This window comes from Saccostrea echinata, unplaced genomic scaffold (genome assembly GCF_033153115.1).
Source record: "Saccostrea echinata isolate AGI-Se365-2 ecotype Australia unplaced genomic scaffold, CSIRO_AGI_Sech_v1 ptg000027l, whole genome shotgun sequence".
Lineage (NCBI taxonomy): Eukaryota > Metazoa > Mollusca > Bivalvia > Ostreida > Ostreidae > Saccostrea > Saccostrea echinata.
This window is the reverse complement of record NW_026889776.1, coordinates 8728397-8754911: the sequence shown is the minus strand read 5'-3', so window position 1 is coordinate 8754911 and position 26515 is coordinate 8728397. Positions and strand designations below refer to the sequence as shown.

The 26515-nt window shown below is 31.2% G+C and overlaps 1 protein-coding gene and 1 long non-coding RNA gene across 2 annotated transcripts; one reads left to right on the top strand and one right to left on the bottom strand.

The window, feature by feature from the left end:
- Positions 1–13611: 13611 nt before the first annotated feature.
- On the top strand, positions 13612–14706 carry LOC133193352 (uncharacterized). The gene is made up of 2 exons (XR_009721913.1): positions 13612–14155; positions 14622–14706. It is a non-coding gene; the product is annotated as an uncharacterized LOC133193352 (long non-coding RNA).
- A 1810-nt stretch (positions 14707–16516) lies between these two features.
- Positions 16517–26122, bottom strand: LOC133193163 (calcium and integrin-binding protein 1-like). Its single transcript, XM_061329133.1, has 7 exons — positions 26066–26122; positions 25640–25674; positions 24879–24978; positions 18412–18559; positions 17673–17782; positions 17080–17168; positions 16517–16538 (listed from the first exon to the last, which is right to left on the bottom strand). The coding sequence occupies exons 1-7, from the start codon at positions 26120–26122 to the stop codon at positions 16517–16519; spliced, it is 561 nt and encodes a 186-aa protein (XP_061185117.1).
- Between the last annotated feature and the right edge of the window lie 393 nt (positions 26123–26515).

The following is a 26515-nucleotide window of genomic DNA, read 5'->3' as shown; positions in this document are numbered from 1 at the left end:
TGAATATTTTTTGTAAAATAATATAATGTTTATCTAATTAAGCTGGTAAATTGTAAAAATATAGCATCCATGTCAGTCCAATAAATAAAAGTTTATCCATTTTTGCAATTTATCTTCAAAAGAGACTTTTAGGAACAGTGGTAACGCCAATGATAAGTGCATGTAATACCAATGACAATAGTCTTATAAAATGAATATATATATATATATATATATATATATATATATATATATATATATATATATATATATATATATATATATATATATATATATATATATATATATATATATATATATATATATATATATAATAAAATGTTTATTTTATTAAGCTAGTAAATAGAAAAGGATAACATCCATGTCAATTGGAATAATCAAAGTTTATCCATTTTTGCTATTTATCTCGTAAAAGAAAAACTTACATGGTAATGCCAATGACATGTGCATGTAATACCAATGACCTCAGTATCAATTTGATATAAACACTTTTGCTTAAATTTTGATTAAATTTTAATGCAAGATTTGATCAATCAAGAATTCTAGTATCAGATTCAAATTATATTTCAATTAAAATATATATAATAATGAGAAAGAGTCCCCAGTTTTTCATTATATTTCCTTCAGCTCATGGCATTAACTAATGCAGAGAAGCAAAGACGATATCGGGAGAAGAGGGATAGTGACCCTCAAAGGAGGTCAGAGTACCTGGAAAAGAAAAGACAAAAATATATCCAAGATTTAGCTGGCGGGAAACGGAAATATATTGATCAGTTGTCTTCGAGAGATCAACGATAGGTACGAAGAACATGGCGGAAATAAATCAAAAACTCAGCAGAAAGAGAAAAAAGGACAATCAGAATTTACTAACATCTCCAGATTCTCCAATACTTGCTCAACCACATCAACAATGTTCTGAAACCAATCATCGGGAGAAGTCTAGAGCAAAATGTTATTGTGATAAGAGAAAGTTACAAGAGCAGCTGCTAGAAGAAAAAAAAAACGATGTATATGAAGAGATGGTTGAGAGAAAAACATAAAATGTACAGTTGAATCACCGCATTCAAAGTCCAAGAAAATGTTGAGAAGAGTAAAATTTAACTTCCCATCTAAAAAGAAAAAAAAAATCACCGTCAGACGTTCTCTAGAGTTCAACTTGGTGCTTACAGAAGCTTTAAAGCAAAGGTATAGGAGAGGAAGTCAACAACAAAAACGTACATTGTCAAATGTTCTTCGTCCAACACTGTACGTAAATACCACTTTCCGAACAAAGCAAAAGTGGAAATTGGCATGCAAAACAAAAGAAAGCAGAAGAGGAAATATAGTTTGACTAAGGATGAATAAGGAATCGACAAGTTTCTTTGAAAGAGACGGTAATAGTCGTCTGACCTCAGGAGTTAAAGATACGGTTTCAAGAAAGAAGACAAAGAAGCAGAAAAGAATTTGGCTATGCAGCCTAAAGGAATTACGTCAGAATTATTTGAGTGAAAATAATTCAGGATAAGTTACTCATCCTTTTGCAAGCAAAAAATCATTTTGGATTGTGCCACCAGCAGATAGAGATCGTGAGAAATGTGCTTGTAAGATTAACGAAAACATCCAATTCATGGTAGATGCATTATACAAGAAGGGAGTCATCAACACTAGCAACCTCTTGCTACTTTTAAAAGAAAAATCATGTGACACTGAACAAATGAGCTGCATGTACGTGTATTGTGAAACATGTAAAGATGTATGTTATACAGAAAACAAAATTGATTCCAATATGGAGATTGAATGGAGTCAATGGGTGACAAAAAAAGAAAAAATGATTAGATATATCTAATGAGTGTATGCAAGCATTCTCATGAAATAAAAAAAAGAATTTTCTTCAAATTGTGGCCCATGAGGACAGGATGTAAATACAATAGGGGGCAAAGTGTAACATAACTATGTAAGGAAATTTACTTTTTTCAAGAAGAGCAGGATGCAGTTTGCTATACTAATGTGCAAGCACCCTAATCTCGGCCGAGATTCGGCTTGGCTAAAACAGTTCCCATAGTCTGTTTAAATAGGCAGATGTAATATGTACTGTAAATAGACTTAAAGCAGAGAATTTCTTTTAAAAACTCCAGAAAATATTCAACATCAAGAGATGCAAAATTATATCATTGGAGTCATCATTTGAAAGGAAAATAACAGCTTAGTTTTATTTCTGGATTTATATATCTATATATTAAGCTATGTTGTTTTAATAATTATAGAGAGTTAGTTATATAAAGTACTTAATTGAAGCAAACGGCAGTGTCAATTAGTTGCACATCAATGGTAATCGGTAGAAGTCGAGTTTGAAGTTTTAGACATGAATTTTGAAGGATTGTCTAGAGATTCGGTGAAGGCGTTAGTCCAAATATCTAGCCAAGCCGAATCTCAGCCAAGATAACAAGCATTTTCATGTGGTGAAGATTTGTCAGGGAGGTTATTGACCGTTTTGCAGTGTTCATTCCGTGCAAAATCTAGTTTAAAACTTGAGAAGGCTTAAACAATGTTTCTCAATCAACACCTTTAAAATGAATACTTGCTATTATTTGCTATTAGTTGTAAAAAAAAATGATTTGACGTTTTGATCTGTTTGAAATGACTAAAATATCATAAACGGTAACATATTTCTTTATTCATATTATGGGGATAATGCAAGAAAATTCATGATCAGTGTCTTCTATTGAACAGTTCCATATTTCAGAATACATGTTGCTATATCTGATTGACAATCTTTGATTTATTTCAACAGAAAATAATAACCTATCAAAAAGCATTAAACAAATATATTTTTAGAAATAAGTGTCAAGCAATTATTGAAAGGCCCACTGAGAAAGTTGTAATCTCGAACTTTTCCTATGTAAAAAGGACAAGGTATGGTAATGGCCGAATTTGACCCTTTATTGATATAAAAATCAAAGCACAATTAAAACTGTAATACTTTGAAGTTACGAACCTAGAATGACGCTTGTTTTAAACCAGCATTGATTTTGATTCAAAGGACGGTGCCAAAATAAAACATTTTACCGAATTTTCTCAATTCTGATGGAAGCAAATTTGAGTTACTTTTCAATTAGGTAAACATAGAGTGCAAGCTTGCCTTTCTGAGATTTTTATACACAAGTGCATGAAATATATAAATTTGCTAGACAGGCAAGCTTGTGCTTTGTGTTTTTTGAAACAATATGTAAAAAGGAAAAAAATCGGAAATTGCCATATTTTTTTACCTTCCTGTGACCTTTGTTTATTCCATAACGTGAAATCAATACTCCTTTTGTAACAGGTTTGACAACAGGATTTTAATGATGAACTGTTGCATAGCTCTATGAGAACTCAAAACCAGGGACCATAAAGGATTTAACCTTATCTTGTCCTTTGCCCTTTGTAACACTAATACTTTTTTTTCAAACGTTTAATCGTGATAATAGCGATGTTGAAGACAATGAATGTTGACCAAGATATACAGGACCTAAACCAATCAGATTTATTTTCCTTCGTTAACGGTGGGGTACACGTTATCTTTTTCAACGCTTCTGTGAGTCTGTCAGTACTGCATTGTCGCTCACTGAGTGAGATTTTCTTTATAATCCTAACCACTAGTTACAAAGCCACGACATTAAATTACAAAAGAAATAAAATCTACATAAATAACCATGATATAACTGTAAAAGATCATTATTGATATCGGACATTGAGATTCAGATATCTACAATTTATACTGAAATCGCAGGTGACAAGAACACATTCCTTTTGATAACAACTGCACGTTTACTGACTGAATATATATAAACTTGTGTTATACATGATTAAAACCATACCATTTATTATTGACATCTTTATCATACATTTTGGACTCACTTTAGGAATCAAAAGCTAAAACTACCAAAGAGATGGTGTAATATATAATTAAATAAATAAAAGATAAACTTACATCTGACTCATCCATTATCATCAATATCCCTTAGCTATGTTTATTTCTTATTTCTGTCCATTAAAACACTCTCTTAAAGCCATTTACATGAATGAAACACTCTCAATCAAAAACACAAGGTTTGTGTACGCAAACATTTAAATTAGCTTTCTGTTCTATTCCTAAACAAATGTTTAATTACATGGCTGGATTTTAAGCTTAAAATCATGGTATTGACATTTTTGTCCGGAAAATACCCCAAAAATCAATTTTGGAATGGGTACCCAGTCCACCAGCGATAAAATCACATTTGCTTTATCTACAGGTCGTGTTGCCTGAAATGAACCGTGTACAAGCTTCCTTTTCATGGATTTAAGTTAAACCATTTGTGAAGAGCTTCGATGTTCCAAAAATGAAATTAACGAAGTACTACCTTTTGAACTTTTGTAACAAATTTCATTTTGTTGATCAAAACATGATTAACCAATCTGTATTTCTAAAAACTAGGGTTTTTTTTTAATTTTCTTTCAATACGATGTTTGAAAAAAAATGTAAATAAATGTAAAAATTATATTTAAATATCTTAATCTTCTTTTATTTTCATATAAATATTATCGTACGTAAGGGTTATAGTTAAGAATAAATCATATATTGATGTGAATATACTATAATGTTAGAATGGCAGTGTGTGAAAGTCACGTAGACAGACATTAAGGCGAGGAACTTAAAGCAATGTTCGATAGAATCAAATAAAATGTCCCCATTTAAATTTAGAAATTCCTGACCTTGTCCATATATTTCACATTAGTAGTTATTTTTAATTGCTTACACGTATTAGATATTATTCCCCTCAAATCAATACTTAATAAGAATACTTTTGTACAACTGTATAATAAACTATTCATTGTTTTTTTAAGGTGGAAAACAATTTAGATTGCCATACGGTTCAGATGTTTGTTTTTAACACTAGTTACTTGGAATGAAAAAAAAAAAATTGACAGCATTTTATTTACAAACATCTAACTGACTTTTGGGAAAAAGAGATACGTTTTTTCCTGAAAATCAATATTTTCTCTCCATGGCATAAAAACTAATCAGTCAATCCCGTGTTAAACATAGAGAATGAACGATGAACATCTCAACACTCACAAAAGTACGAGAGTTCTCAATACACATCGAACGCGTGGTCATTTAATTGAGCGGGAGAAATTAATTAGCCTGAAGCTGAGTCCCTTTTCGTCACTGATAAGTCGTTTCTACCTGTGACGTTTGGTGATAAGAGGAAAATCGACCCTCTGCTTACCTGTAACACTAGACAGGCCGATAGCAGACATTAGAGAATTATAGGTCTTCATAAACAAAAATTATCGGCAAAGTCTGAAGTTACTAACAAATGATCTCTATTTTTTTCCTTGAAAGACTTGAATGAATTGAATACTGCATTTTGTATGTGAAATATTTTAAAACTGATAGTTAATTTAAGTATTTTTGTGAAGGAAAACAGTTTTACCAGCTTCGATTTTCAAACATACCAAAGTATCCAAGTTAATTTTTACAAATAATCATGAAGTACTAGGTAAATATAAAAACGACCTCTTTAAAATGGGGGAAATGAAGCTTATTAGTTACATATGTGCCAGTAAGTGTATAAATTGGATTTCTAATGCTTGATGACTGCGTACATAAAATAACGATATGTTTGTGTATCCTTTTTTTGTAAGTGGTAGTATTTTAATATACTTCAAGCAAAATTTTTATTATCGCGACATTAATATCCATAAATTTAAAAATAATTGTATCAATGGAAGTTTTTATGGCTCTATTTAATAAAACAATTATAATTGGGTTTTTTTCTCTCATTATTATATTTGTTCTCGTATTTTTGGTGTTTACTAATTATAAAACAATATCTTTTTTATATTATTTTATCTACAATTGTGAGATGGTACAGAAATTCCAATATTGACTTCAGACACTTTAAAGATAATTTTTCCTGCAAATTCCTTTTTAAAACGCTGTAACATTCTAAAATGGGTGGGAGTTAAAGTACGTTAAAGAGATCAGTATTTGAATATTGAAATCAGTTTTAATGCTTAGGAAATCAGTCATAATCTTCTATAGATGTAGATACATGTATGACGTATTTTGTCACCTCATTGCCAAAAAAATATTAATTACAGCAATATTTATGAAGGTCGTAAAATTATTTTAAGAAAGAATGAAAGTATATTTATATATGTTGAGTTCTTACATATATTATTTATATTTTCGGAATTCAGATGTTGATCTAACCAAAATAAGAACATGGCTTTAAGCATGTTAGGCAAAGAAGAATTCAACACAAATACTAGTCTGTTATAAATCACTTGGGTTTCTGATGATGGCAGAGATATCATTACTGATACAGAGATATCATTACTGATACAGAGATATCATTACTGATAGAGATATCATTACTGATACAGAGATACATTACTGATACAGAGATATCATTACTGATACAGAGATATCATTACTGATATAGAGATATCATTACTGATACAGAGATATCATTACTGATACAGAGATATCATTACTGATATAGAGATATCATTACTGATACAGAGACATCATTACTGATACAGAGACATCATTACTGATAGAGATATCATTACTGATACAGAGATACATTACTGATACAGAGACATCATTACTGATAGAGATATCATTACTGATACAGAGATACATTACTGATATAGAGATATCATTACTGATACAGAGACATCATTACTGATATAGAGATATCATTACTGATACAGAGACATCATTACTGATATAGAGATATCATTACTGATACAGAGACATCATTACTGATACAGAGGGAGAAACTCACCGAAAAATATGACAAAATTTGTTCAAAATGAAATAAAATGAACTTCAATTTATCAGCTGGAGGTTAACGTTTGATGAACATACATTTTTATTAGATTTCTCTCTGTCGATTATGCAAGCATTAAAACAAATTGATACATTCATCATGAATTATTTCTCAAGGATTTAATTTGAACATTAAAACGAAAAGTTACCTGAGATTTTCTAGCTAAAAGTAATTTTAGAAATGTCAAAATAATTCAAATTCGGAAAGAATTTTTAACGGATTTCTTTTTCTGAAATGTCTCCTTTTTTAAAATAAAAATCCGATGAATGATTTAATCTCAACTGTTTAAATCTTGTTCCGATATTTATGGGGACTTTTTTTTTACGTATAACATATATCTTAGGATATGTAGTACATTGAAAAAGACAGATAAGGACTATAAAAAATAATTTGAATTCAGTTAGATACAGGAAATGAGCTTACATGATGCAATAAAAGGCAAACCTTATGAGAGTGTCAAATTTCCTTCATATTCCTATGAACTGTATAAGAGGTCTAAACTCTGTAGATTTGTACACATTCTGATGTGTGTCATATCTAATTCACAGACAGGAGACGTTGATGAGAATGAAGTGTGAATCCCTATCAAAGCCTGTTCATGGGAATCAATCGATTATGGGGTTTAAGTATCGATCCTCCACAAGAAAGAAACACTTTTCAAATTCATCTTCCATTTCTTTTTAGGGAAATTTTTGAAATTTATTCTAATTTGTGATTTTAACAAAATATTTAAAGCATTTTTTCTTATTTGAAATTAGATCTATTTTACTGAAGCCCTGCAGGGACATTGACTTACTTTTTAGGTGTTTTGACTTTGTTCTTATGACTTAATTGTTAATTATCGTCATTTTACAATTGTTATCACACGTTCACTTTACCCAAAACGTGGCGTACACGACGGAGGTGTAGTCTCAGAAAAAAATGAATATTTTGCCTTTGAATTCATTATTAATGACTAGATAGAGTAGCAGTGATGTTCATGTGTTCAATCATTATGCACACTAAAAGTTAAATGTAATATTTAAGTTATAACTTTTAAGTAACAAGAAATAACATATGAGAATGGACAAATAACAATTAAGATATAACAGATAAGAATTAAACCAAAGTTACATGTAAACAAGGACTAAATATATCATTTTAATAATAAACTTAAGCCAACTACATGTTCTTCATAGCTACTTTACACTTGGTAATGACCAGCAACAAAAAGTCATAACAAATAAGCTATAACAAATAAGTCATAATAAGTAAGTCAGTGTCCCTCCATGGCTTCCGTAATAAACAGTATTGTTTTTCGGAATTTTTTTTTCGATGGTTTACAATTCCTTTTGATTAATAAATTTGTCATTTTTTTCAATAGGTTTTTCTGTAGCTAAATTTTAGTGGAAGCTACTTTTCAAGACAAATTGAGTAATTATAATATACCCAAGAAAACTATTGTTGGGTTGTGTGTGTATATATATATATATATATATATATATATATATATATATATATATATATATATATATCAGACAAATTCACATTTATAAGGATACCCACTTCCGCCCCAACCCGGGGTTGAACTCTCGACCTACGGAATCTGTCTCCTAGCAGTACAGGAACAGCGCACTAGACAGCTCGGCTATCTAGGCAAGTCAAAAACTTGCTTTCGATGCCGATGGAATTTTCGTGGCGGCGCCCTACATGATCATTGAGAATGGAAGTGCGATACAGTTATTTGGACATTAGTTTTATCAGAGGATCGTTACTAATACACATTGTCATGAAATTTAATTTTATTTTTAAAGCACATTTAATTTACAACAACTCTTAAACTAACATAACTGCCCTAGGTGAAGATATATATATATATATATATATATATATATATATATATATATATATATATATATATATATATATATATATATATATATATATATATATATATATATATATGAGAGAGAGAGAGTGAGAATCAAACTGGTCATAAATGATGCAAAAACAAATTCCAAAATCATTATTGTACATTTTCTTTAATGCTCAAAATGCTCATTCTGTCATTCCCATGATAACTCTATTGTAACATCACTATATTTTTAGGGAGGGGGGGTTCAATTTTTTTTATGATTTAAGGGAAAAAAAATTGGTTCTAGGGGGTTTGATTTTGAAAAACATCATATTGTAGTATGAAATTTTAACATTTCGTGGGAGGCTTAAATTCGTGGTTGTCTTCATAACACAAAACAAAAAAATTAACTTCCCACAAAAATTTGTCAATTCACAGAATACAATTTTTTAATAATAATGTAAAACTATCTGAAGAAATTTTGGAAAAAATATCAAACTTGATACAGAAGCAGTTTGCTGGTAGCAAGCGGTTTAAGTAAAGATTTTAATGTAACTCCCAAAGGACATAAGTTTACATATCAGGAAGATATAAATAATAAAATAATTATGCAATAGGTCAGAAGTAGAAAATAAAGCAAAATTAATTTATTGGCGGACTTTCTAAACTGTTTAAAAATACACATGCTAAACAGACCATTGCGATGGCATACTAATGATTAACATTTTTTATTTCTGAAGTCAACAGGAAGAAATACAATTATTTTGACAAATATTCGTTGATATTACTATCATAATTATAATTCATGGGAAAAAGAAAGCAAAAACTGACCTACAAATATAACCTACTTAATTCATTAATTAAGCTATGAAAGTTATATTAAACTTTGTTAATTTTCTCTTTCATTGATTTACATGAAATATTTATCGCTATATTACCTTAGAAAACATACAAGTACAATTAAGTAGATAATTAAACCTGAACTGTAAAGAATATTATCCAAAAAAGAAAACTAGTAGAATACTCAATGATCTATCGTTATTAAATAAAACTTCTGGAAATTCACAATAAAATTGATAAAAAGAAGCTATGTCTGGTGCCCAATCCCCTTTTGTAAATACATATTGTTAAAATTAAAGAATCCAAGCTATATGAAAAAAATTAAATGTTCTTTTTTAACATTCCATTGTAATTTATAGAGGTAAATCTTGATACGGATAATAATGATAGTTTTTAAATATATCGCTGTAAAACACACTCTTTCACTCAAACTCGAACTACAGTGTAAAGAGATATTTGACCAATTAGTTTAAAAAAAACTAAACAAACGAAAGATTTCAACAACTTATGTTATTGTGACATAAAACAAATATTTAATGGTAAACTAATTTAATGAAAACGATACTGTAAAAAATGAAACAAAGATTCAAACACAAACGCACTATTTCATCACAATATCTCCCAAGTATTAAATGAAAGCAAAAAGTCAAGAGTCTTGATATTCAATCCATAACTTTCAAAATGCTATTTCCCGTGTTCTTCCATTTATAATAAATCATCTCACTATATTTGTAATTGTTTCATTATCTTGTGAATGAACATATAGATAATAATCAGAAATCTTGTGATAAATTTGGCGCTAGTGATTCAAAGGGACATGGAAGATCATTTGAAACTTATAACTTTCAAAATTTACGGTAGAATTTCGTGGCTAACACATTGCAGGAGTGTTTCAGATCGATGAAATATATGGAGATAACGAACAGCACCCAAGCCCAAAAGTCCACTAAACAATACAAAATAGGAGCAGAGCAAACCCGGACCTCCAAACATCAGAGGTGGGATCAGGTGCCATGGAAGGAGTGAGCATCCCCTGCCGACCGGTCACACCCGCCGTGTGCTCCTTGTCCTGATATATTATGAAAGTTATCAAAACTAGATATTTCGTTCTTGTAACCCGTGTCTGACCATATTACATCCTTGCACTTTCATGAAATAAAATTTTTCTTAATTTTCAAAGTAAATGGGAAACATAAGGTGTATTGATAAAAGAAGAAAAAGCAGTTATTAAGGCAATGTAAAAGAGCAAAAACCAACACATCCGTGCTGTCAGTTTGTGGTCAGTGATGGTGGGAATGTCAGAAAATTGAACACACCCGGTAGCACGTAACATATAACAGAACTAGTGCCAATGTTATCAATCACAGGTGTTTGGTTAAGGTTATAAAGGAATCCAGTTGTCATGAGTGTGACAAATTTTTAAGAAGGTTAAAATCAGCAAATTGAAACTATTTGTCAAATAAAAATAAAAACTCATAATTGTAAACAAAAAACAACGAGAATGTCTATGTCCCTTTAAAACGTTTCACACTAGTTTGATTTAGTGTTAGAAAACTGGACTCTACATGTATATTCGAAAAAAAATCAAAAAATAGTCCATATTAAAATCTCTTATATTGATTTTTTTTATTGTAACAACTTGTTAGCACTTACTGAAATATACATGTATCTTGATTTTGAGGAAAATTACAGATTTAAATAATGTAGCGGTCATTGAAAGTTCTATGTGATATCAAGAAAGTCTTGAAGGAAACTCATAAAATAAATTTTATGATTTTCGATTTCTTCGTGAGAAATAATCGATTTTAACTTACAAATACTAAATGTGAAACGAAAAGTTTTTGAATGTATTGAAACTGTATATTATTCACTTGACGTGGGAGAAGAAAAACCATTACCTTCAATTTATTTGGGTCATAATTTGTTTTTTTGTTTTTTTATTCAATTATGTTTGTAATTTCCTTACGGTAATTCTAGTCTATCCAGTGGCACCTGTTGTTGACGCAAATTTAATGAACAAATCAGTTAATTATTAGAATTTAACAAATAGAATTTCCAGGGCGAAAAAAAAATTTAAAATTCTAGTCACAGATTCTGCTTCAAAAAACCATAGATAATGCACCGCCTCTTTGAACAGGAATAATTCGGATGGTAATTAATTAACAGATCATCAATTGTCTTCAGAAGCTACCTGTCAATCACATTATATAGACTGGTCTATATAAGTCTGTGATTCAGGCTCACACTCCAAACTTCAACCACGGAAGACAAGGATGATGGGACCCCTGGTTTTCCTCAGCCTGGCTGTACTGGTCAGTAGCTTGTTCTTTAAGCCTAAATAAACTTCTTTTATTAAATATTGTTATAACATTGTATTTAAATACTTTTTATTGAAAGTAGTTTCTGGAAAGTATACTGAGGAACTTTTATGTGTATTATTTCTTTGGAAATATCTTTTCTATACAGAAAGCTTGATTTTGGAATTTTATCAGGAAAGAAAATGATATATAAAAAATTTAACTTTTTAGCGTAACATTCGAGAATGAGCAAATTTAAAATCATTTTTTGAAAGAAAAAAAACCCCACAATGTTTAAAGCATTAAAAGACCAGTTTCTTTATACCTTTTATCAAATTCTTGTAGTAAGCAGTTGCAATTTATTATATTACCTACATTTCACAGTAGAGTTTGCGGTGTCGATCGAACTTGTCTGAAATTAAGGAGGGTTCACGTGATTCTCAACTATTTTTTGCACTTACTTAAATTATTTCTGGATGCTGTTGAGAATAAAATTTTTATTGATAAATAATAGCAGTCTTAAAATGTTTTTTTTTTCCAGAGTAGTACCTCAGGAGTACCACACGTTCCACAACATGGGCCTGGTATTACACCAGGAGTACCACAACATGTTCCCGGTATAGCACCAGGAGTACCACAGCATGTGCCCGGTCAGACAGTGGCTCCGGGAGCAGGAGTGAACCCTTACCTCAGTTACTATCGCATGATGTGGTATTACTGGATCATGCAAAACAGACGACAGATGATGATGAACAATGCTCGACATCAACTGATAAACCCCCTGATGAATGCTAGAAACAACTTGGGACTTAATGGCATAGGTCCCAACGGAGGATTGGATCATGTTGGTTACGAAATATACCACAAAAAGAAGGACGACGGCAAGTACAAACCAGGGAAACATAATGATAAATATCACGACAAATATCATAAAGATGAGTATAAAAAAGATAAATATCCTAATGGTCATAAGAAAGACATCTATCCAACAGATCCTCACAATGACAAATATGGAGATGGCCATCCACATAGACACCATGATAGATATCCAAGTGACATGTATCCGAAAGAACATCGTAAAGATAAGTATCCAGATGAATATCATAAAGACGTTTATCCGACAGGTCCTCACCATGACAAATATCCGAAAAACCATCACGATAAATATCCCAGTGACGTATATCCTAAAGGACATCATAACGATAAGTATCCTGATGAATATCATAAAGACATTTATCCGACAGATCCTCACCATGACAAATATCCGCACAGCCATCACGATAAATATCCCAGTGATGTATATCCAAAAGGACATCACAACGATAAGTATCCTGATGGATATCATAAAGACATTTATCCGACAGATCCTCACCATGACAAATATCCGCACAGCCATCACGATAAATATCCCAGTGATGTATATCCAAAAGGACATCATAACGATAAGTATCCTGATGGACATAATAAAGATGTTTATCCAGCAGGTCCTCACCATGACAAATATACGCACAACTATCACGATAAATATCCCAGTGACATATATCCTAAAGGACATCATAACGATAAATACCCCAAAGGATATCCAACAGATCCTCATAACGACAAATATAGAGACAGATATCCACTTGAACACTATGATAAATATCCCACTGATATTTATCCAAATGGGCCTCATAACGATAAATATCCTGACAAATATCCTAAAGACGTGTATCCAGTGGATCCTCATAAATATGGACATAATCACTATGATTATCCCAGTGACTTATATCCTAAAGGTCATAAATACGATCATAAATACAAGAATCACATTGATTACAAAACAGACTATGACGGATATAAAAAAGGACATAGGGATCATATATTTGAACTTGGATTGCCTTCAGCTGGTGAGCGAAGAGGAAGAGGGCGACTAGATTCCAGGACAATGAGAGCGGGTGATCTGGGTCTGCGATCAAGTCCTTCTAGCAGAACTTTTTCTTCAGATGTCATTTATGATCCAATGGAACCAAGAGGATTTCGTTCACAGGATGCAGGAGGTCTGATTGACCTAGGACCCTTTTCTGGACGATTAAGGAGACCAAATTATGATATCGGTCATCATAATTCTAAAGATTACAAAGAATACAAGGATGGCGTGCATATTCCGGGAAAGCATAAAGGTGGATATCATATTGATGAATATGACAGTATGAATTATAAGAAGAAAGACTACGGTGAAAATAAATACAAAACGAAGCCTAAAGACCTTTATAAGACCAAGAAACCAACTGATCATAACAAATACAAAACCAAAAAGAAGACCTACTAAACGGGTGAAGGGCACAAAAATAGACAAGGTAAAACAATTTTTTAAGGATTTCTTTTTAATATATGTTTCATTTGCTTAATATCACATGCAAAATGATATTTTACAGCATTGATTTGAGTTACTAAAAATGACATCGAGAAAAATTCAGAGATGAATTAAAATGGTGAATGTTCTTTAAAACTTGCAAATTCTTATATTATTATCTATTGTTAGAAAGAAAATAATATAACAATTTGCAGCCCTTTGATTCGGTCAATCCATAGATATATTGACATCACAGAAAAACATATGGACATCGCATTTCGTGCTCAGTCGAATTCTCTTTCTCTCTCTCTCTCTGTATATATATATATATATATATATATATATATATATATATATATATATATATATATATATATATATATATATATATATATATATATATATATATATATATATACAATGATTGCTTTTAATTGTCGTACCTGTATCTTTCTTTCTTTTTCATTTAGGAAAGACCAGCCAGTCAAACTCCAGGGAGTTTTACACTTTCTGTCTTTACTTGAGTTCTCAATAAAATGTTTTCATATACCGATATTATCTGTCTTCGATATAGTAAAATGTGAAGAATTTAGTATATACAAACTACGATATTTTACCCACGATATTTCACCAAATTTGTCAGAAAGACGTTTTACTGTACAAAATTAAATACTGCACAATAACATATTGGTGTCGTTATACTGAAATTAACATTCTGACATTTAGAATATACTTGCTTTGAAATATTCCCATTTGGTGACTCTCACATTCATTTAACAAAGATTCTTGATATTTCATATTAGTGACAAATAAAAAAAACATTAATACATTACTTTGCAGATGTTTTAATAAATGTTTAAGAGCTGGTACATGGTTAATACATATACGTTATATACATGTACATGGAGTGGCGCCAATTACATTGAAGATAACTAATTATTTTACAATTACTCTATCTTTTTCTTCATTTAAATTATATATATATATATATATATATATATATATATATATATATATATATATATATATATATATATATATATATATATATATATATATATATATACACACAAGAAATAAGCCTAACTTTGGCAGTGGTATCGTTGTGGTGGTTTTATAACCTACTTCTTATAAAAGTTCAAGGAATTACCTGAGATCTATTTGATAGCTTTAAATTAAAATGTGTTTCCTTCTACATAGAACCTTTGCCCGCATTAAGGAATTTGACTGGTATCTAGAGACTAAAAAACCCTCGAATTTTTTTTTTATTTGAGGACTAGCTTAAAACCGCACTTGAAAATTTTGAATATTTTCACATCATGAATGATACTTGTATGTAACTATTTAAAATACTAAATGCATTCCTACAAAATGTTTTTGGGTGTTAAATTAAATTTTTTACACAAATTTCTTTTTTCAAGAATTAAAAACCCTCCAATTTTTTTTAATTTGAGGACTAGCTTAAAACCGCACTTGAAAATTTTGAATATTTTCACATCATGAATGATACTTGTACGTAACTATTTAAGATACTAAATGCATTCCTACAAAATGTTTTTTTACACAAATTTCTTTTTTCAAGATTGGAGGATTCTTGATTGAATTAATAGCCGTATAAACCATATCTTTGAAGTTTTACAAAACATTGTATGAATATTAGGGGATTGTTTTGTTTTGATAACACTTTAAAGCTCTGATTGGAGGAATATATATCTCAGCAGTAAGGGAGGTCTGAATGACACACATTATTTCCTACTCTTTAATATCAATAATCAAGCAACAAAAATTAAAATGCTTCATAGCTTCAAAGAAGGGTAAAAAAACAAACATAAACATTAATTTCAATAAAATTCTAAATGCACATTATGTTTCTAAAAAATCTATCATTACAATCGAGCCAAAATATGAAAACCATTTAATGACATGAAAACATTAACTTTATAAAATTTGTATAACTGAAAAGGACTGGCGATGTTTTTATGATTAAAAAGAAAAACACCAGAAAATGTGAATCTGATTGAGATATCTTCCTATCATATCAAACATGTACATATGAAATACGTTGAGTGATTGATATGTAATTGAAAAGTAATTGAAATTATATTATTTTTCCAGTGTAATAAATTAAATAACAACGACATGTAATTCATAAATAGTCAATTACAATAATTGTAAAAATAGTCAATTACAAAATAATATCAATTACTTAAATATAAAAAAAATATTATCAATATTATATATATATATATATATATATATATATATATATATATATATATATATATATATATATATATATATATATATATATATATATATATATATATATCACAAGGTAATATTGCAAAAAAAATCATTTAGGCATTCACAGACGAAACCTGAATCTCCTGTTGAAAAAAGGCATAAATAAGTAATTATAGTCGTGATTTTCGGCATTTTTTTTTTTTTTTTACAGATTTTAATTTCAGAATATTATTGAATGATTATTAGATTATTTTTGCACAGCTTGATGGGTTTTTTGTATAAGGAGATGGTTGAACAAGGCGTGCAGAATGCCTATAGCTTCAGATATATGAAAATCATATTCAATTTGTGAATACGGTACTTAAAGTAAAGTTCTCATTATTGAAATTTATGAAATTATGATATACAAAACTTTTCCCAGGAAAATTTTCTCGGCAAAAGTTATTCTTTTATTAAAAAAATATTGTGAGATTTTTGAAAATTGTGGAGAATTTAAGCGAAGTACACTTTAATTTTAGATGAAATAATAATTGAAATTTAATTTTCACCTTCATGTTTGTCGTACTCTAGGCACTTCGCTCCCTTGTTCCCCCATATTCATCAGCAGTGCTTGAAATCATTATTCCTTGGTGCATTTTTAAAATTCAATTTAGTAGAGAGTTAAAATCAAAGTGTTAGACTTACCCTACAAGACTTGGACAGTTGTCTACGATATTGTCAAACTCGGGAAAAGATAATCTTCCGTCATCATCAACATCTGCCTCGCTGTATATCTGTGAGACAGTTAAAATTACCATACAATCCGCAAAATCACAAAGGACGAAATCCAACCACCTCGTATGCACACCATTAAGTATATATTTATTAGACAGGGTGATCTCTGTTTATCTACAGTATTTATTGTGCATATTGTAATATTTCTAAATGTATTGTGTAAAAGCAAGATAAAGCAATACATCATTTATTTTCATATTTTCATTGATGCGTAGATACTATTTATTATCTTCTAGCAGACGTGCGAGCAGCTTTAGATCTGGAATGGTACAGTAAATTTTGTTTTACTAACATATATGAGCTGATAAGCTGATCTAGGTCTGAGACTGAAGATCGAGGCCTTTTTTAACTATCTCATTGAGATGGTCTAGGCCTGAGATGGTAGATATACTTGCCTTATCATATCCTCTATAAGCTGACATAGACATTGGATGGTAAATACTTGTATATTCACTTTTTATGTGAGCTGGTTTTTGTTGTTGAAGATCTTATCATCCACTCACGTTCTCTATAAGCTGATCTATATCGGATTCCTCCAGTTTCTCATCCCCTGTCATTCTGTTGATGATTGTTCTCATGTCCTCCCAGCCCAAGTAACCGTCGTCGTCAAAATCTGAATACAACTTAGATTTTTCAATAATAAGTCTCATATTTCTTATAAAATGCTGTTTAGAACAAAATACGAAAATATCATATATTTTCTTATACGTAAACTAGGCAGTCCTTTGCAAGTTTGATAAAAAATTTTTATCCCCCCCCCCCAAAAAAAAATCAAAGCGTATTTTAAGTAAAATTTAACGGGAAAATGGTAATGTATTCCAAAGAGAATCCTATATATCATGTGAACACCTGAGTTGCTCTGTGAAACGTCTTAGTGTGGTATCCTCATATAGTCTCAAAGACAGGACTTTGATGCACATGTACTGTGATAGTACATCATTTAATATGATATCAATATCGTCTCAAAAAGGACTAATTTTCTAATTGTGTGTGTAAGTAATCATTGATTTGAGAATAAGAAGAGTTTATCTTGGACTATAGCAACATGATGAAAATGTTATGTTTGCTAGCACGGACGAGAGGAAAGTAGGTTGTTTTCGCCTTTTTCTCCCTCATAGCTCATAACACAAATCTTATATCGTGGCCGATATGGGTTTCTTCTATCTTTTTACTAAAACTAAATTTTATTGAACGATTTTTTTATATAAATCAAGGAAAGCATTCCAAATGCGTTCACTTTACCGTATATCCTGAACAGATATTCCGCTTTGATTTGAATTGGAGATTTTTCACTAAAAACGGACATCATATCCAGAAAGTCCTCGAAAGTCATGTATCCGTCTCTACTGGACGAGAACACGGTCACTATCCGATCTTTGAAAGGGTTAACCTAAAGAATAGACACAGAACACATACACACAAAATACACTCAAAAAGTTTAAAGAAACTGTGTTTGCCATTTAGATTAATTCATTTAGTGAATTTTACAATTGAGTTAGATCAAATCTTGAACATCTGTGAAGGAAAATTCATGTTTGTATTTAACATATAGCTTAAAATATTCTTTCTGTGGTTAATATAAAAAAACGGAAGTTATTTATATTTTTCGAATTTCAGAACTTTTCCTAATGAGGTAATAACGACCTATAAATGGATTCTATGGTAACGAAAGTTACTTTGGAAAGAAAAATTCTATCACCCATGATTTATTAGAAAAGACTAGACTTTGACCCGTGCGTGCACGGGTTGACATTGTTATGAATGCATCCATGTGCATATCGGACATTTACAAAATAGATACATCGACACATTCATATTGTAAGGTATTTTTTAAATAAACAATGAATGTGAATATAATTCTGTTTTGTTTTTTTGGTGTTTGTTTTGTTTTGTTTTTTTTTAATTGTTGCGTAACGGCGTAGCGCAGAATGGGTTTGACCAACAGTTAGCTATAAATCAAGTCTTGAGTTCGAATCACGCCGGAGCTTACAAAAATTTCACCCTTCCAAACAAATTTAATAAAAGAAATTATGGATGTTCATTGAAAATATGACAACAGCAAAGAGTTGAGCACACTGCTGATACATATCCAGCAAAGTAATGAAATGAAGAAATGTGTTAAGCTGGTATTTTTACACAATCAGTTATTAAAGTAAAGGTGTAAAAGTTTTTGTAACAATTTTAACACTGCAGGTCTCAACTTGTTCAAAATATGACCTCAACAGTAAAAGAGTTAAGCACGGCTAATACATATACTTTATATATACACAGGTAATAGACAGGTATATAATCTGTAAAAGACTGTCTGTTTTGATAAAAATTAATGTAATATCCTTGAATTAGTACATAGAAAAAGTAATAAAAATAGAAGCTTAATTGAGAAAAAATAAAAACAAATTGGTAATCTTCAAGTACCAATGATGTTTAAAATATATAAAACAAAAGACAGTATTCTTCCGATTTATCGGTATTAAAGGCCAAAAATTCGAGTCTATAATTTTTATATAGTAGTTATTATTGTAATTTTTAGCGGAAAAAGAATGCCTACTTCACTAAGATGTGATTCTAACTGGAGTTGTAACACCCCCCCCTTTCAGTTCCCCTCAAAAAAGCATAAAAGAAAGGAGGGATAAAATAAATCGGGTAGTTACATTAATGTTGCTCCTACGATCATGAGCTTTTTGCCTCCGTTGAGATGGCCAGAGATATAAATAACATATAATAAATGTGTCTCCGAGATGGCGAATAATTACCCACGTGGCCACAATATCACATTTGTATGGATATAAACTCAGAAACAAACATAGGCGTCAGAAGCAAATTGAAAGTGGGGTGGCTATTTGAAAGTTGGGGGGGGGGGGCTAAACCAACGAAAAAAGGTAAGCCCCAATTTTCAATGCCTATATTATGTCTATCTTTGCAAAAAGGGGGGACTAAGCCCCCCTTGCCCCCCCCCCCGGTTCCGACCCCTATGACAAATACGTGTAAATCTTCATTGGAAATTTGCTAATATTCTGTTCATATATATTACTGATTTCTTATTAGAGAAATTATACAATAACAAATATATATCTACTTAGTATTTACTTTTGTCTTCTCTGATTTGAACACACTCTCCACCAACGGCTCATACATTCGTGTATGAGAGAGAAACGAACGACAACTCTGCAAGGGAATTTGAACATCGTGATTTAGCGTGAATGTAATGCGCACGCGCAAGATTGTAAAATCCAAAAAATCCAGATGATTTCCGGAATTTTTTGAGGAATTTTCGTTGATTATTAATTAGCGAAGCTTAATTGAGAAAAAATAAAAAACAAATTGGTAATCTTCAAGTACCAATGATGTTTAAAATATATCAAACAAAAGACAGTACTCTTCCGATTTATCGGTATTAAAGGCCAAAAATTCGAGTCTATTATTTTAATATAGTAGTATAGATATTTGAAATATATTTTATTCGAACAAGAAATCAAAAATACTAAATCCTCTACTAGTGTGGCATTACAATGATGATTTTTGTTCACCTGAACTAAAGTTTCATGTAAGTTTTTCTGATCATATGTCGCCCGTCGTCTGTCTCCCTGTCCATCTCACTTTTCATAATTTTGACTCTTCTCAAGAACACTGGATTAATTTTAACTAAACTTACCTTAAAGTATCCTTGAATAAGAAGATTTAGATTTGTTCAAATGAAGAAGCACGCCCTCTTTAAAGGGAAGATAATTTAGAAAAGGTAAAAATAAGGTGCTGTATTTGAAAAAAAAACACTGGCCAGAAAAGACGAAACTTATTATGATGGCTTCCTGATATAGTGTAGAATCAAGTTTGTTTAAAACATTGCCCCTGGTATTATAGTTGGGCCACAGGGGGTGGGGTGGGGGAGGGGGATCAAGAGAATAAACGAATCTTGAACATATCAAAACAGTAGTGCTACGGTTAGTTATATCAATATGCAAGCATCCTAAGATTAGAATTAAGTTGCTTAAATTCCCCCATTCTACTCCATGCTGGATTTAGGAGAGAGTTATAATAGGATATCAAAGTTTTAAAGTGGAAAAAATAGGGGAAAATATTTTTCTAAATCCTCTCGAAGTCAACAGGGCCATTAATCATCTAAATAAGCAGATGTTTTCAAGTATTGTGGTAGGGTGGGGCCACAAAAGGGCCATTTCAAGTTTTTTTCTAGGTTTAGCTTCCGTGGAGGGATTCGTTTTGAGGTAATGAAAATTAATACACATGCACACACATTAAAAAAATCCACAAATATTTGTATTTGCAACGCATTTAACTCTTTTAGGATCGGCATCTCATTTTTTATACTCTTTTTAAGTTTTGTACCAAATGTTTGGATTGTTATATACTACATGTAATAGGTTTTTTTTTAATTATTATTATTGTTACAAATAGTGAAGAAAATTCTCAAATGATGATGAGAAATTTTATAAGTTTCCTGTTTCTTTGGTTTGTGTTTTTCCCGGATAGAAGATAGGTTTTTGATTTTAGGGTGGCCGCTAAACATAAAAACTGTTTTACCAGGGAAATATAAAGAAAATCTTCAAGATCAAATTGGCCATGAATATTTAATAGTTCTATTTATTTGCAAACATCTTCAGGTAGTGCAGGATTAAATTGGCTCAAATCATCCAGCCGCCTGGTAGGATTAGACCACATTAGGGTATCGGTTTTACATGGGGAATACATTAGACAACACTCTTTTTAAAATATCACAAATAACAACCTCAAAGTAATTAAGCATGATATGAACAGATCTACATGTAAGTTTTCACAGAACCCTTTTAATGAATTAAGCTCCTATCTAGCTAGAGTGCTTTTCAATTTTTTTTTTAATTTATAAGTTCTCGGTATGTTTTGAGTAAGGTCCGATCTTCTTTATTTGACCCAAATGGTTTTATTTGAGTTTGCATGAAGACTGTTATAAGACAACAAAAGTGTAGAAACAATATTTCATCTTAAATCTTTTGAATTATGACATGCTGCTAAATAAAACACACATGGGAATCGAAATACTAAACAAGCACATATTGTACTTACATATTTCAGTATCTCCTGATGAACAACAGAGGGTTTCTCAGACTTACTGTTTTTTCCATTTACTACACTAAGGCGACCGGGAAACAATCCCATATTGAAACTCAATCAAAAAACATTTAATGTGGAATTTACAATGGAATAGGAATTTTCTGTTAAAAACATGCCAATGGCAAAAGAAAAAGGAGGGCACTTTAGCAATTCCAAAATCGTTCTGTAAAACCTTATCTGATAGCAGACCTAGTGAGATTGATTTGAACATATTTCATTGTATAATATATACAAAAGGATTGGATACAAGTTCTTTCAACTTAATAGATCCTCTCCTTATTATACAAACAATGAATACAATATATGATTGTCATAATAAATAAATTGAGATAATTTACGAAAATTTATGTTGTACATGTAATATATATGAAAATTATAAAGACACATACTCAGAGTAATCTACCAGCGCTCTAATGTTACATGTACACTGATTACAATGTTTATTGAACAAGAAGCTTGTATGTTTATTAAAAAATTTAAAAATTGCATTCTATATATACATACTGAAATCAAAGACACTGTTTTGAATTAGAATCTATCTGATTCTCGAATAAATGTCTGGACACTACAGAAAATTTGAATATTTGCATCGGTAGACAAAGATTCGTTTTCACATAATAAAAAATGAGTGTCTATTATATTTCGCTGGTTTACTTGAAGAATAGTGTTTATTAAGTCATTTCTTGGACGTTCATATTTCTTGCATGCAAAGTAAAAAATGGTAAAGGGAAATTATATTTCTCCGATATAGGTCGCTATTTAGGATACAATTATGTTTTAGTGACATTAAAATTATTATTCGTGCAAAAAGGGGAGCAACTAAATATAAGAAAATAAAATACCAATCAAGAATGTGAAAATAATAATAAAATTGCAAGATTCATTTGTTTGAAATTGTGCATTTAATTAGTTTATGTTAGATTTTACGCTTTCTTTCTTTGTTCGGATCCACCCTCAGTTCCCATAGTTTGTATAGGTCCTCTCGGGGGATTTTACTCTTCATTGTTTGTTAGGACCTACCCTCAGTTCCTATAGTTTGTATAGGTCCTCTCGGGGGATTTAACTCTTTCTTTCTTTATTAGGACCTACCTTCATTTCCTTTAGTTTGTTTAGATCCTCTCGGGGGATTTTACTCTTCTTTGCTTGTTTGGACCTACCCTCAGTTCCTATAGTTTGTATAGGTCCTCACGGGGGATTTAACTCTTTCTTTGTTTGTTAGGACCTACCCTCAGTTCCTTTAGTTTGTTTAGGTCCTCCCGGGGGACATTACTGTATCTTTATTTGTTAGGACCTACCCTCAGTTCCTTTAGTTTGTATAGGTCCTCCCGGGGGACATTACTGTATCTTTGTTTGTTAGGACCTACCCTCAGTTCCTTTAGTTTGTATAGGTCCTCCCGGGGGACATTACTGTACCTTTATTTGTTAGGACCTACCCTCAGTTCCTTTAGTTTGTATAGGTCCTCCCGGGGGACATTACTGTATCTTTATTTGTTAGGACCTACCCTCAGTTCCTTTAGTTTGTATAGGTCCTCCCGGGGGATTTTACTGTATCTTTATTTGTTAGAACCTACCCTCAGTTCCTTTAGTTTGTATAGGTCTTCTCGGGGGACGTTACTGTATCTTTATTTGTTAGGACCTACCCTCAGTTCCTTTAGTTTGTTTAGGTCCTCCCGGGGGACATTACTGTATCTTTATTTGTTAGGACCTACCCTCAGTTCCTTTAGTTTGTATAGGTCCTCCCGGGGGACATTACTGTATCTTTATTTGTTAGGACCTACCCTCAGTTCCTTTAGTTTGTATAGGTCCTCCCGGGGGACATAACTGTATCTTTATTTGTTAGGACCTACCCTCAGTTCCTTTAGTTTGTATAGGTCTTCTCGGGGGATTTTACTGTATCTTTATTTGTTAGGACCTACCCTCAGTTCCTTTAGTTTGTATAGGTCTTCTCGGGGGACATTACTGTATCTTTATTTGTTAGGACCTACCCTCAGTTCCTTTAGTTTGTATAGGTCTTCTCGGGGGACATTACTGTATCTTTATTTGTTAGGATCTACCCTCAGTTCCTTTAGTTTGTTTAGGTCCTCCCGGGGGACATTACTGTATCTTTATTTGTTAGGATCTACCCTCAGTTCCTTTAGTTTGTATAGGTCCTCCCGGGGGACATTACTGTATCTTTATTTGTTAGGATCTACCCTCAGTTCCTTTAGTTTGTTTAGGTCCTCCCGGGGGACATTACTGTATCTTTATTTGTTAGGACCTACCCTCAGTTCCTTTAGTTTGTATAGGTCCTCCCGGGGGACATTACTGTATCTTTATTTGTTAGGACCTACCCTCAGTTCCTTTAGTTTGTATAGGTCCTCCCGGGGGACATTACTGTATCTTTATTTGTTAGGACCTACCCTCAGTTCCTTTAGTTTGTATAGGTCCTCCCGGGGGACATTACTGTATCTTTATTTGTTAGGACCTACCCTCAGTTCCTTTAGTTTGTATAGGTCCTCCCGGGGGACATAACTGTATCTTTATTTGTTAGGACCTACCCTCAGTTCCTTTAGTTTGTATAGGTCCTCCCGGGGGACATTACTGTATCTTTATTTGTTAGGACCTACCCTCAGTTCCTTTAGTTTGTATAGGTCTTCTCGGGGGATTTTACTCTCCTTTGTTGCAGGGTTTTTCTTCGTACCAAACACTTGGAACCTCTCGTACACACTGTTTAAAATGTAGTTTTTGTCATATCAATCTTAGCATTTTTAAAAATATTATGTAATTTTTAAATGAAAAAAATATATGCACAAAATTAGTCATTTTTTAAATTGTTTATTAGTATTGTTTCTGTTTAATATAAAAAAAAGTATTTTGCGAAATACTTGTAGTTTATGTTATGTGATCTGAATGATTTAAGTTTAAATTTAGAAATCATGAAAAAGCCTATACCAATAGGTATCAATCCATATGTTAAAAGTTTAAATCTTAATCAAACATATGTGTAGTTAATAGTTACAAACATTTTATATGAATATTCTTTAAATGTAAGACAACGATAATTCTGCTGTAACTGAAATCTTCCACATTATACGACAGAACATTTACATATGCTCTTATATATAGTAATTTACTCTACTCTAGATTTGTAATCAGTGAAACAATTAATTTATTTGTTGACCATGACACACATAATATATTTTATAAGATTTATGCTAGAAAATCTAAATAAAGTAAAGGTAAAAGCAAAGATAAAAATAAAAAGCGCCAAAAAATATTGCTAAATTAAGTACAGTGACAGTTCTTCATTCTGTTTTTGTGAGAGTACATAAGATCTGCATATTCATTACGATTATAATTAATTTTAAACCATCATTATTTTACTTACTGCTGAATTTCGTTTTTGGTAAAAACTGTTAGGTCCTTCAAATGGAAATCGAGATTTCTTTAAAAACACCTTTATATATTATTCTAAATAAATGTAATCATTATCTTGCTGTTTACTTAAAATATTTCAACCATTATTTCCTTCACCATAGGTTGTAAGATAAAGATTAAGAATGAAATTTGAAATACAAAAACAACCATAAAGATTCCAAATAAAATGTTTAGATTTTTGAACTATAGAAAATCAGAAATAAACTTCCCAAGCAAACTTTTTTCTGCTCTGCTCAAAAAAATGTAAGACACATTCTCAATTCTTCTTTTAAAAAATCTAGGAAAACCTCATTAAATTTAATACAATATAAGATTTAATATTTCCTTAAAAATGATCGATATCAGATAAGATATATTTCTCATCAGCCTCGCTCACCCTGTAGTCCTGAAGTTCTTCCTCTGTAAACACACTGACACTCTTTGTGGTCCCCATTATTAAATTTCACCGTAACACAGGGAGGGTTTCAGATCAATAGTTTAGGGATTCTATCGTTCTTTACTTTAACATGTAGGTAGTATAAATTCTGTCGCTAACTACAGAGAGATCGAGACAGGATTCACGCGCTTTGTTTTCATCCTGATTGGAGTACGCTTGTAGAAACTATCCACATGTAAATATTTACATCCTATAACAAAGTTATTATAGTTGTATAGACATACTATAAGCTATGTGATAAACATTTTACTGTACACAACAAATTATTGAGGTTAAATCTACTTGACGTTATTAGCTCATTTTTGCAAGATAATGAAACTATTAGAATTTTCAGTATGTGACTTACTTGGTTCTGATTTATTTTGTATTCACATTCACTCTTACAAATTT